General features: G+C 39.4%; 1 protein-coding gene across 1 annotated transcript in view; it reads left to right on the forward strand.

Moving 5' to 3' along the window:
• Positions 1-12,858, forward strand: part of SLC2A2 (solute carrier family 2 member 2) — a 110,978-nt gene that overhangs the window by 78,306 nt on the left and 19,814 nt on the right. Inside the window, exons 7-8 of the mRNA XM_069727331.1 lie at positions 7,975-8,162; positions 8,749-8,853. Of these exons, the coding sequence (XP_069583432.1) occupies positions 7,975-8,162; positions 8,749-8,853 (293 nt within the window). The remainder of the gene's footprint in view (positions 1-7,974; positions 8,163-8,748; positions 8,854-12,858) is intronic.

Genomic DNA, 12,858 nt, shown 5'->3' on the forward strand with positions numbered 1-12,858 from the left:
GGAGCTTGGCATCACTGTTTCACTAAACCAAAACGCCGCCACCTGAAGCGTCATAGAATATTTAAATAGTGATAAACCAATCACATCGCAGAGGGGCGGAGCTTATAGTCACTGTGTCACTAAACCAAAAGCCGCCCACTGATGTCCGCAGCAAAACTACCGCCAAGTTCTCTCATACATATTGGTGATCTAATAGCGATCGCATTAATAAAAAACCATCTAGTAATGTGAACTCCAAAGGATATAACTATACCATTAAGAAGGACCCCGCAAATTAGCCAGTACATATACTTCAAATATGGACACATTTTAAATTGCACATATACCACAATTGGCCCCATTTTAACACCATAAACCAATGTGACCAATTCAAATATAATAAAATCACCTAATAATGCATAATTTATACAAATATAAATGGAGTCATGAAAGATATATAAATCTTTCATGAACATACAAAATCATGTATACAGTAAAAATAAAAAGTGAAAAACATAATACCATTATACCCTTTTGCCTACAGTGCAAATGTGATAAGAAACCAATATAAATTATAGAAATAAAGAACTATATCAGAGTCCGTAAAAAGAAGAAAATGTCAAGGAAATAGTAAATTCATCCCTGCGCAAGGTAAGGAGCGACTGAAGCCTCCCCCTGCAGGTTGGGGCACACAGTCCCAACCCCAACCTCCGCCTAGGTACAGAATACAAAAAAATAATATATATATATACAGTGGGGCAAAAAAGTATTTAGTCAGTCAGCAATAGTGCAAGTTCCACCACTTAAAAAGATGAGAGGCGTCTGTAATTTACATCATAAGTAGACCTCAACTATGGGAGACAAACTGAGAAAAAAAAATCCAGAAAATCACATTGTCTGTTTTTTTAACATTTTATTTGCATATTATGGTGGAAAATAAGTATTTGGTCAGAAACAAACAATCAAGATTTCTGGCTCTCACAGACCTGTAACTTCTTCTTTAAGAGTCTCCTCTTTCCTCCACTCATTACCTGTAGTAATGGCACCTGTTTAAACTTGTTATCAGTATAAAAAGACACCTGTGCACACCCTCAAACAGTCTGACTCCAAACTCCACTATGGTGAAGACCAAAGAGCTGTCAAAGGACACCAGAAACAAAATTGTAGCCCTGCACCAGGCTGGGAAGACTGAATCTGCAATAGCCAACCAGCTTGGAGTGAAGAAATCAACAGTGGGAGCAATAATTAGAAAATGGAAGACATACAAGACCACTGATAATCTCCCTCGATCTGGGGCTCCACGCAAAATCCCACCCCGTGGGGTCAGAATGATCACAAGAACGGTGAGCAAAAATCCCAGAACCACGCGGGGGGACCTAGTGAATGAACTGCAGAAAGCTGGGACCAATGTAACAAGGCCTACCATAAGTAACACACTACGCCACCATGGACTCAGATCCTGCAGTGCCAGACGTGTCCCACTGCTTAAGCCAGTACATGTCTGGGCCCGTCTGAAGTTTGCTAGAGAGCATTTGGATGATCCAGAGGAGTTTTGGGAGAATGTCCTATGGTCTGATGAAACCAAACTGGAACTGTTTGGTAGAAACACAACTTGTCGTGTTTGGAGGAAAAAGAATACTGAGTTGCATCCATCAAACACCATACCTACTGTAAAGCATGGTGGTGGAAACATCATGCTTTGGGGCTGTTTCTCTGCAAAGGGGCCAGGACGACTGATCCGGGTACATGAAAGAATGAATGGGGCCATGTATCGTGAGATTTTGAGTGCAAACCTCCTTCCATCAGCAAGGGCATTGAAGATGAAACGTGGCTGGGTCTTTCAACATGACAATGATCCAAAGCACACCGCCAGGGCAATGAAGGAGTGGCTTTGTAAGAAGCATTTCAAGGTCCTGGAGTGGCCTAGCCAGTCTCCAGATCTCAACCCTATAGAAAACCTTTGGAGGGAGTTGAAAGTCCGTGTTGCCAAGCGAAAAGCCAAAAACATCACTGCTCTAGAGGAGATCTGCATGGAGGAATGGGCCAACATACCAACAACAGTGTGTGGCAACCTTGTGAAGACTTACAGAAAACGTTTGACCTCTGTCATTGCCAACAAAGGATATATTACAAAGTATTGAGATGAAATTTTGTTTCTGACCAAATACTTATTTTCCACCATAATATGCAAATAAAATGTTAAAAAAACAGACAATGTGATTTTCTGGATTTTTTTTTCTCAGTTTGTCTCCCATAGTTGAGGTCTACCTATGATGTAAATTACAGACGCCTCTCATCTTTTTAAGTGGTGGAACTTGCACTATTGCTGACTGACTAAATACTTTTTTGCCCCACTGTATATATAATAAAGAAAACAAGTGAAAACAAAGAGGAAGAAAAAAGAAATTGTACAGCAGAAAACATGATAGTAATAATTATAATGCCCATAACACAGGCAAATTGTCCAATAATGAATAGAAAAGAACTGTGCACAAGGACATAGTTAAATGTACAAATGACAAAATACTAAAGAATAAAGGTATAGAATATATAAAATCATAGCGGAAAGCAGCAAGGCCCAGCCGAGAGCTCACCTGCAGGATGACACTACCGGCAAATACCCATACAGCCGACATGATCACAATCATATGCCAAGTGAAAAGCAAATAGAAAAGATGAAAAAGTGATAAAGAAATAAAACACCAGAAACAAAATACCCGTATATACTCGAGTATAAGCCGACCCGAGTATAAGTCGACCCCCCTAATTTTGCCACAAAAAACTGGGAAAACTTATTGACTCGAGTATAAGCCTAGGGTGAAAAATGCAGCAGCTACCGGTGAATTTCAAAAATAAAAATAGATGCTCCATACCATTCATTATGGCCCCATAGCTGTGCCATATAGTGCTCTGCACCATTCATTATGGCCCCAACTGTGCCATATAGTGCTCTGCACCGTTCATTCTTGCCCCATAGCTGTGCCATATAGTGTTCTGCACCGTTCATTCTTGCCCCATAGCTGTGCCATATAGTGCTCTGCACCGTTCATTATGGCCCCATAGCTCTGCCATATAGTTCTCTGCACCGTTCATTATGGCCCCAACTGTGCCATATAGTGCTCTGCACCGTTCATTCTTGCCCCATAGCTGTGCCATATAGTGTTCTGCACCATTCATTATTGCCCCATAGCTGTGCCATATAGTGCTCTGCACCGTTCATTCTTGCCCCATAGCTGTGCCATATAGTGCTCTGCACCGTTCATTCTTGCCCCATAGCTGTGCCATATAGTGCTCTGCACCGTTCATTCTTGCCCCATAGCTGTGCCATATAGTGCTCTGCACCGTTCATTCTTGCCCCATAGCTGTGCCATATAGTGCTCTGCACTGTTCATTTTTGCCCCATAGCTGTGCCATATAATGCTCTGCACCGTTCATTCTTGCCCCATAGCTGTGCCATATAGTGCTCTGCACCGTTCATTTTTGCCCCATAGATGCTCCGTATAAAGCTATGCCATTGCTGCTGCTGCAATAATAAAAAAAAAAAAACACATACTCACCTCTCTTGCTTGCAGCTCCCGGTGTCTCTCTGCACTGACTGATCAGGCAGAGGGCGGCGCGCACACTATATGCGTCATCGCGCCCTCTGACCTGCACAGTCAGTGCAAGAGGACGCAAAGACAGAGCGGCGCCTGGCGTGTGGAACGCGGACAGGTGAATATGAAATACTCACCTAGTCCCAGCGCTCCTGACGCTGCCCCTGCCTGTCACACTGTCTTTGGGTGCCGCAGCCTCTTCCTGTCAGCGGTCACTGGCACCGCTCAGAGGAATGAATATGTGGCTCCACCCCTATGGGAGTGGAGTCCATATTCATTTCTCTAATGAGCGGTCCCACGTGACCGCTGCACAGGGGAAGAGCTGCGGCACCCGGAGACAGTGTGACAGGCAGGGGGAGCGCCAGGACTAGGTGAGTATGCCTCAGCGCCCTCTCCCCCTCACCCGCCGACCCTGCCGCCCACCGTGACTCGAGTATAAGCCGAGAGGGGCACTTTCAGCCCAAAAATTTGGGCTGAAAATCTCGGCTTATACTCGAGTATATACGGTAAGTATAGGGAATGACTATTTAATAGAGAAGAAGCCCAATGAAAAGTGTCCCTTAATTTAATTCTATACATATCTATGAATAATTAATGCACTTATAAAATTGTGACTACACAGTATTATTATTCATCTTGATTAGATGGTTAAGACATCACTGAAGTGTAAAAATCTTAATAAAAAGGGGACAACGACAATATGAAATCTTTTATCAAAAAAGAAGAACCATCTTCAAGATCTATATTTGAAAAAGACTCTATGGAATATCCCGGTCTCATAATGAACACCTATGAGAAAAATAATTTTCTTATTTTGTTGTCCAGATATTTAGAACCGGACCCAACCAGAGGTCACAGCTTCGAAATCCCAAAATAGCGACAAAGTACTCCCAATCCAATTTCTATAAATAGGGATTCCTGATGAAAATCGACCATCATTGAAGTCCAGAACTGATGCTCAAATTGTCACCTTTCTTCCACATGAATCAGAGTCATGATGATAAGCTGATTAAATATGTGACTCATATTATCCAGTAATGAAGAATTCTTGGCAAAAAATGTTGAAGATATCTTGAATCTTTGGCCTTGACCCGGGGTTTACTGAGCAGGCAGTTGAACATAAGACGTGAATCATCCCTTAATCATGCTGGCCAGCAGTTATCCAATAATTCTATAGAATGAAGATTCTTGGCGATATAATGCTGAAGACATCAACCATCGAGGCAATGACCCAAGGTTCCACAGACAGACGGACAAACCCATGACATATATCATCTCATGATTGGATTGAACAAAGGCTCTATGACAAAATAAAACTGGATTAAAAATTATAAAAACACAACAAACCTCAAAGACACAAACACTTATTAAAAACGAATGACCGATGCTGCTATATAGTTGGTACATGTTAAATTATGCAAGTCACAAAAAAGCCCCAAACCCTAAATTTTCATTGAGGACTTGAGGCGCTAAAGTCCCCAGGCGATAGATCCACCTGCTTCCAATCTGGGCCAATTTCTTGGCTAAATCACCCCCTCTCGGTCCCATACTCACTTGGTCTATAGCTTTTACTTTCATTTGTCCGTCTGTCTGTGGAACCTTGGGTCATTGCCTCGATGGTTGATGTCTTCAGCATTATATCGCCAAGAATCTTCATTCTATAGAATTATTGGATAACTGCTGGCCAGCGCCAGCATGATTAAGGGATGATTCACGTCTTATGTTCAACTGCCTGCTCAGTAAACCCCGTATTTACTCTGATCGCACATTTTGGATACAACGTCTTCAGGATGATGTGCAATAGCTAATACAGCTGATGTCTTGTTTAGCACCGTGACTGTAGGTATGATTCTTTAATGAGATTGGACACACAAATGGGTCTGAATACCAATTGATTTTGGCTTTGTTGCATGTTTTATGTATTGGTATGGGATATTAGCAAGCTGGGTACAAAATATATGGGCTGTTAATTTATGTCTACTAGGTATTTTGAATTCTCATGCTAAAAAAACTTTGAAGATTTAATAGAGCATGCAGAGAAAACATCCCTATCACCAAACTTTACAAATCAGGAGGTGTTCATGATGTAGCATAATACGCACCTGCTATTATTTGAATCTGCATTTAAAGCTGTCCTGCCGTTAGATATTTGTCTTTCCGGTTTTGAGGCATTATTTTAATTTAATGTGTGTATTGTCTTGTAGCAATCAAGTTATATCTTTTTATAAAAAAACAACAACACTCTTTTTGATTTTCGTGCGGTTTAATAATTGCATGGTTGATCAGGATGTTTAGTTCTGTCAACAAGAAAATAAAATGCTGTGATCCAATAATCTGGTGGTAAATATTTAACCCCTTTGCCCCAAAGCCTGTTTTCACCTTCCTGATCAGGCCAATTTTTACAATTCTGACCAATTTTTGACTTTATGAAGTCATAGCTCTAGAACATTTCAATGGATCCCACTGATTCTTGTTTTCTCCTGACATATTGTACTTCATGATAGTGGTAAAATTTCTTTGACATGGCTTGCTGTTTATTTGTGAAAAAAACGGAAATTTGGCGAAAATTTAGAACATTAAGCAATTTTCAAACTTTTAATTTTTATGGCCTTAAATCAGAGAGTCATATCACACAAAATAGTTAATAAATAACATTTACCACAAGCCTAATTTACATCATTACAATATTTAAACATAATTTTTTTGTTAGGAAGTTAGAAGGGTTAAAGTTTTACAACAAACTTTGCAAAACAATTTTTTTAGGGACCACATCACATTTGACATGACCTTGAGCAGCCTCTATGACGTAAAATACTCAAAAGTGACACCAGTCTAAAAACTTCTCAAGGTACTCAAAACCACATTCATAAAGTTGATTAACCCTTCAGGTGCTTCACAGGAATTTTTGGAATGTGGAAGGAAAAAATAAACATTTACATACTTTTCTTTCACAAACATTCCTTTTGACCTATTTTTTTTTTTTTTACTTTTTGCAAGGGTAACAGGAGAAGATGGACCATGCAATTTTCTGTGCAATTTCTACTGAGCATGCTGATACCCCTTATGTGGGAGAAAACTACTGTTTGGGCACACGACAGGGCTTGGAATGGAAGGAGCGCCATTTGATTTTTGAATGTAAAATTTGCTGGAATAATTAGCGTATGCCATGTCGTGTTTGGAGAGCCCCTGATGTACCTTAACAGTGGAAATCCCCTACAAGTGACACCATTTTGGAAACTATACCCCTTTGGGAACTTATGTAGATGTGTATTAAACACTTTGAACCCACAGGTGCTTCACAGAAGTTTATAACGTTAAACTGTGAAAATAAAAAACAATCACATTTTTCCTGCAAAAATCTTTAACTCCAAATTTTTTATTTTCACAAAGGTAACAGGAGAAAATGGACCCCAAAATTTGTGGAAAGCCCCCTATATTTCTATTAACAGAAGACAGACCTGAGTGAGAGCTTGCTTTTTTGTGTATTGAGTTGAAGCTTTTATTGGGAACATTTTGCAGAACATTTACTATCACAGTTATCCGGTGCTCTACGCTGACCACTTACATCGTGGTTTCCATCTAAATCTCTGAGTGACATAATTCAGATGAAACCCCCGAGGGATCCATTCACTATAATGAGGCAGCAGAGTTACTCTGGACTCCATCTGGCTTCTGTTAATAATAACTGACCTCTATTCAGTGGTGTCCTTTTCAGAAGCGCACAAAACTGTGTCCGACGGCACTTTTATGCAATCCTAAAAAGACACCACCGGATCACAGGTCAGACAATGTCTACAGTGCCTCCATCTGCTTCATTATAGGGAATCTTCCGCCAGATTTTAAAACAGATTTTAAAAAAACAGACAACTTCTTTAAAGGGATTGTAGAGAAATAAAATATTTTAACAATATAGTTTAAAATGTTATAAATCAAAATAAATGTAAATACTTTTATGTCCAAAGCAGGCTAAAATATTCCAGGAATAATACCTATACCTACATATCAATAAACAAAATAAAAAAGTCATACTTACTTTATCGATCTTTTTTTCACATACCTTTACAATTACTGGTTGAATACAGTGGTGACATGGCTAGGCAGCCCAGGCCATGGTCAGTTGCAGGGTAGTAAAGAGGAATGGGGGAAGCCCTTAAATTGGAATGGTCGGGTTAATAGGATGAATATGACTCTTTTTATTACATTATGTTTTTAGATTTTTTTTATGGAAGGCCAAACCATTTTTTTTGTTTTAACAAAAGATGCTATCAATAGAAATTGTTAATGTTTTATTGGATAAGTTCGGTTATGTATAACAGATCATACTGTAGTACAAGAGTAGCACTGCCAATATACTGAGCATATGAGTGGTGCATCATATTGGTTATCAATTTTCTGATTGTAGTTTTGAGAAAACTGAAGGGAGACTATGATCCTTCTAAAGACATTGAGGAAATGAAGCGGGAAAAGGAGGAAGCAGCAAGTGAAAAGAAAGTTTCTATTATTCAGCTTTTTAAATCCCCAAATTACAGACAGCCGCTCCTAGTCTCACTGGTACTACACATCTCTCAGCAGTTTTCTGGAATCAATGGGGTAAGTTCTTGTTTGGTATCGGGAGTTGATAATTCATAAAAAGCTATTAACTTAAAAATGTTTACTGATGCACAATCCTTGTGGTTACAGTTTCTGAAGTTCACAACTGTGTTTTGAATTTCATTTTTTCTGTTCCATAGAGCAATATTAAAAATTAAATTTAAACTGATGGATTCCTAATATGACCGACATAAATACTGCTCAATTTGACTTATCAAATTGACTTATTTTTGTGATAATGTTTAGCACAAAGTAAGCCAACTAAAAAGTGGTGTTAATTTAGACTAGTCTTAAAATTAGAGAGATTTATGAAACTGTGACTCACTGTGATAAATTTGACACATTTTAAGTCTATCTAAATTTGCACTATTTAAGGTATTACGGTCGTTAGAATTGACAAAGATACACCATTGTGTGCAGTCTGTATTAAAGCTATTGTTAAACCAGTCCTTGTGTGCCAACTGTAATCAGTCATAGGTCATATAAATACAGCAGATGCCTCATTAATGACATATTCGAATCACACTTTATTTACAGCATAGTTGCATAACTGGCATGTAAACCATAAATGTTCATCTTTTAATAGATTTTCTACTATTCAACAAGCATTTTTTATAAAGCCGGAATTAGTCAACCAGTGTATGCCACTATTGGAGTTGGTGCAGTGAACACAATTTTCACGATTGTTTCGGTAAGTCTTTTTCATCATTATTTGTGGAATCTATTCACCATATCAGATTATTTCCAAATACTTGTGATTATTTGTACATGCTGAGATGGGGGATTATCAGCAGCCTAAAGTTAACATAGTGCAACTTTAGGATCCTTCATATCTTTCTTCTTTTAACATCCTAAATGTGTTCAACTATAGAGGCCTGTGCGTCTGCTCTGGAGCCAACATACATGAGTATCCTATGCAAAGCATTGAAAAGCACTGGATATTGGTATTAGGCCGGGTTCAGATGAGCGTACGAAAAATTGATTTTCATGCATATTGTCATCCTAAAGGTACCGTCACACTCAGCGACGCTGCAACGATATAGACAACGAGCCGACCTAAACTAGATCGCTGGAGCGTCGCTGTTTAGGTCGCTGTAGAGACGTCAAACACAGCAACTCCAGAACGATGCAGGAGCGATCCAGTGACGTAACGGCGACTCACCTATCGTTCTTGCTGGTTCTTAGCTCCATGTAAAACGTTGATGGCGTCGTTGCTTTTGATGTCAAACATGACGATACACGCCGACCTGACGACGAAATAAAGTTCTGGACTTCTAGCTCCGACCAGCGATGGCACAGTGGGATCCAGATCGCTGCTGCGTGTCAAACACAACGAGATCGCTATCCAGGATGCTGCAATGTCACGGATTGTTGTCGTTCTCGTTGCAAAGTTGCTGAGTGTGACGGTACCTTAACTCTATCTGTGTGTTTTTTTACATTTGTGTGGCATTCGAATTAACCCCTTCATGACCCAGCCTATTTTGACCTTAAAGACCTTGCCGTTTTTTTGCAATTCTGACCAGTGTCCCTTTATGAGGTAATAACTCAGGAACGCTTCAACGGATCCTAGCGGTTCTGAGACTGTTTTTTCGTGACATATTGGGCTTCATGTTAGTGGTAAATTTAGGTCGATAATTTTTGCGTTTATTTGTGAAAGAAAATGGAAATTTGTCTAAAATTTTGAAAATTTCGCAATTTTCAAATTTTTAATTTTTATTCTGTTAAACCAGAGAGTTATGTGACACAAAATGGTTAATAAATAACATTACCCACATGTCTACTTAACAGCAGCACAATTTTGAAAACAATTTTATTTTTGCTAGGAAGTTATAAGGGTTAAAATTTGACCAGTGATTTCTCATTTTTACAACGAAATTTACAAAACCATTTTTTTTAGGGACCACCTCACATTTGAAGTCAGTTTGAGGGGTCTATATGGCTGAAAATACCCAAAAGTGACACCATTCTAAAAACTGCACCCCTCAAGGTACACAAAACCACATTCAAGAAGTTTATTAACCCTTCAGGTGCTTCACAGCAGCAGAAGCAACATGGAAGGAAAAAATGAACATTTAACTTTTTAGTCACAAAAATGATCTTTTAGCAACAATTTTTTTTATTTTCCCAATGGTAAAAGGAGAAACTGAACCACGAAAGTTATTGTACAATTTGTTCTGAGTACGCCGATACCCCATATGTGGGGGGGGAACCACTGCGCGCGCGACAGGGCTCGGAAGGGAATAAGCGCCATTTGACTTTTTCAATAAAAAATTAGCTCCAATCTTCAGCGGACACCATGTCGCATTTGGAGAGCCCCTGTGTGCCTAAACATTGGCGATCCCCCACAAGTGACCCCATTTTGGAAACTAGACCCCCCAAGGAGCTTATCTAGATGCATAGTGAGCACTTTGAACCCCCAGGTGCTTCACAAATTGATCCGTAAATATTAAAAAGTACTTTTTTTTCACAAAAATTTTCTTTTATCCTCAATTTTTTTATTTTCACATAGGCAACATGATAAAATGGATCCTAAAATGTGTTGGGCAATTGCTCTTGAGTACACCGATACCTAACATGTGGGGGTAAACCACTGTTTGGGCACACGGCAAGGCTCAGAAGGGAAGGAGCGCCATTTGACTTTTGAATGAAAAATTATCTCCAATCGTTAGCGGACACCATGTCGCGTTTGGAGAGCCCCTGTGTGCCTAAACATTGGAGCTCCCCCACATGTGACCCCATTTTGGAAACTAGACCTCCCTTGGAACTAATCTAGATGTGCGGTGACCATGTTAAACCCAAAAGTGCTTCACAGAAGTTTATAACACAGAGCCGTGAAAATAAAAAATAATTTTTCTTTCCTCAAAAATTATTTTTTAGCCCGCAATTTTTTATTTTCACAAGAGTAACAATAGAAATTGGACCCCAAAAGCTGTTGTCCAGTTTGTCCTGAGTACGCTGATATCCCATATGTGGGGGGGGAACCACTGTTTGGGCACACATCGGGGCTCGGAAGGGAAGTAGTGACGTTTTGGAATGAAGACTTTGATGGAATGGTCTGTGGGCATCATGTTACGTTTGCAGAGCCCCTGATGTCCTAAACAGTAGAAACCCCCCACATGACCCCATTTTGGAAACTAGACCTCCCAAGGAACTTATCTAGTTATGTGGTGAGCACTTTGAACCCCAAAGTGCTTCACAGAAGTTTACAACGCAGAGCCGTGAAAATAAAAAATAATTTTTCTTTCATCAAAAATGATGTTTTAGCAAGCAATTTTTTTTTCACAAGGGTAACAGGAGAAATTGGACCCCAATACCTGTTGCCCAGTTTGTCCTGAGTACACTGATACCCCATATGTGGGGGTAAACCACTGTTTGGGCACACGTCGGGGCTCGGGAGGGAAGTAGTGACTTTTGAAATGCAGACTTTGATGGAATGGTCTGCGGGCGTCACGTTGCGTTTGCAGAGCCCCTGATGTGCCTAACAACATCTCCCATGTAGGTACATACAAATGATTGGTCAAGCCTGAAATAAAGGGCAGTAATACGTGCTGTATATCTAAGCCAGAGATAAAGTGCAATAGTGCGTACTACGTATGTAAACTATAAGTACTCAAGTGCAGAAATAACTGACACATGATAAGCAATGTAACTTACATGAGTGTAAATGGTGAATAGTACTAGTACGGAGTACGCACTATTGCACTTTATCTCTGGCTTAGATATACAGCACGTATTACTGCCCTTTATTTATTTTATTTATCATTTGTATGTACCTACATGGGAGATGTTATTTCTGTAACTAGCCTTATTAGTTTTGCTGCACTTTCTATATACTAGGACCCCTGATGGGACCATTTTCATGCAGATTTAATATTTGTTGGTATTTTCTAGTGCACTTTTTATGTACTATATGTATTAAATATTGCTACTTTGTAACAGATATAATTCCTAACATCCCCTGATATCCCTGCTTTTAGTGTCACCCTGATCTCTATTTTTCATTATTTTTGATTAATACATTTTGTAAGATTTTTTAATATAAATACTCTCTGATCTTTTTTCTGGTACATATTAACAGTTGCCTGTGACTATTTAGACAGCAGAAAAATAGGCAGTCAGAAAATTTGCAAAGAAAGTGGCGCACACTTGTTGATAAATTTGGTGTACATTACACTCACTTTCCTATTTTGTGCCACATACTATTTAGACCCGGCACTCACCAGTAATAAATCCAGTGTAATTTATACCTCTAAAGGTGTACTTTCTAGACACAACATCTGTTCTTTTTGGAATAAATAACAAAATGATTTGTGTCCAAATTTTTGCCACAAGTAATGCCATCATTCTGGCACAGCAGTAATGGTAAATCTGATTCTGCCTTATTATGCTTTAGTTTACCATTGTTAGCCCAGAAAATTGTGCCATATTGCAGCAGCTAAGAGGGCAGGAAGCGGTCTATTTACTCTGATTAATCTAGGACAGAAAGTGAGCAAGAAAGAGTGCTGCTGAAATAGGTACATTGCTGACATAGGTTCACCTGGCACAGCGCTGCTGTATTTCAGCCTGTAAGCATTTTTAGCTTAGCACACAAGGTTGAGCGCAAATCAAACGCTGACATCCACAAAATTGCATTAGCAACTTGGCAGCCCATTATTTATTACCGAACAAGCTAGGTAATATTTGAATAGTTAAAAGT

This window comes from Ranitomeya imitator, chromosome 5, assembly GCF_032444005.1.
Source record: "Ranitomeya imitator isolate aRanImi1 chromosome 5, aRanImi1.pri, whole genome shotgun sequence".
NCBI lineage: Eukaryota > Metazoa > Chordata > Amphibia > Anura > Dendrobatidae > Ranitomeya > Ranitomeya imitator.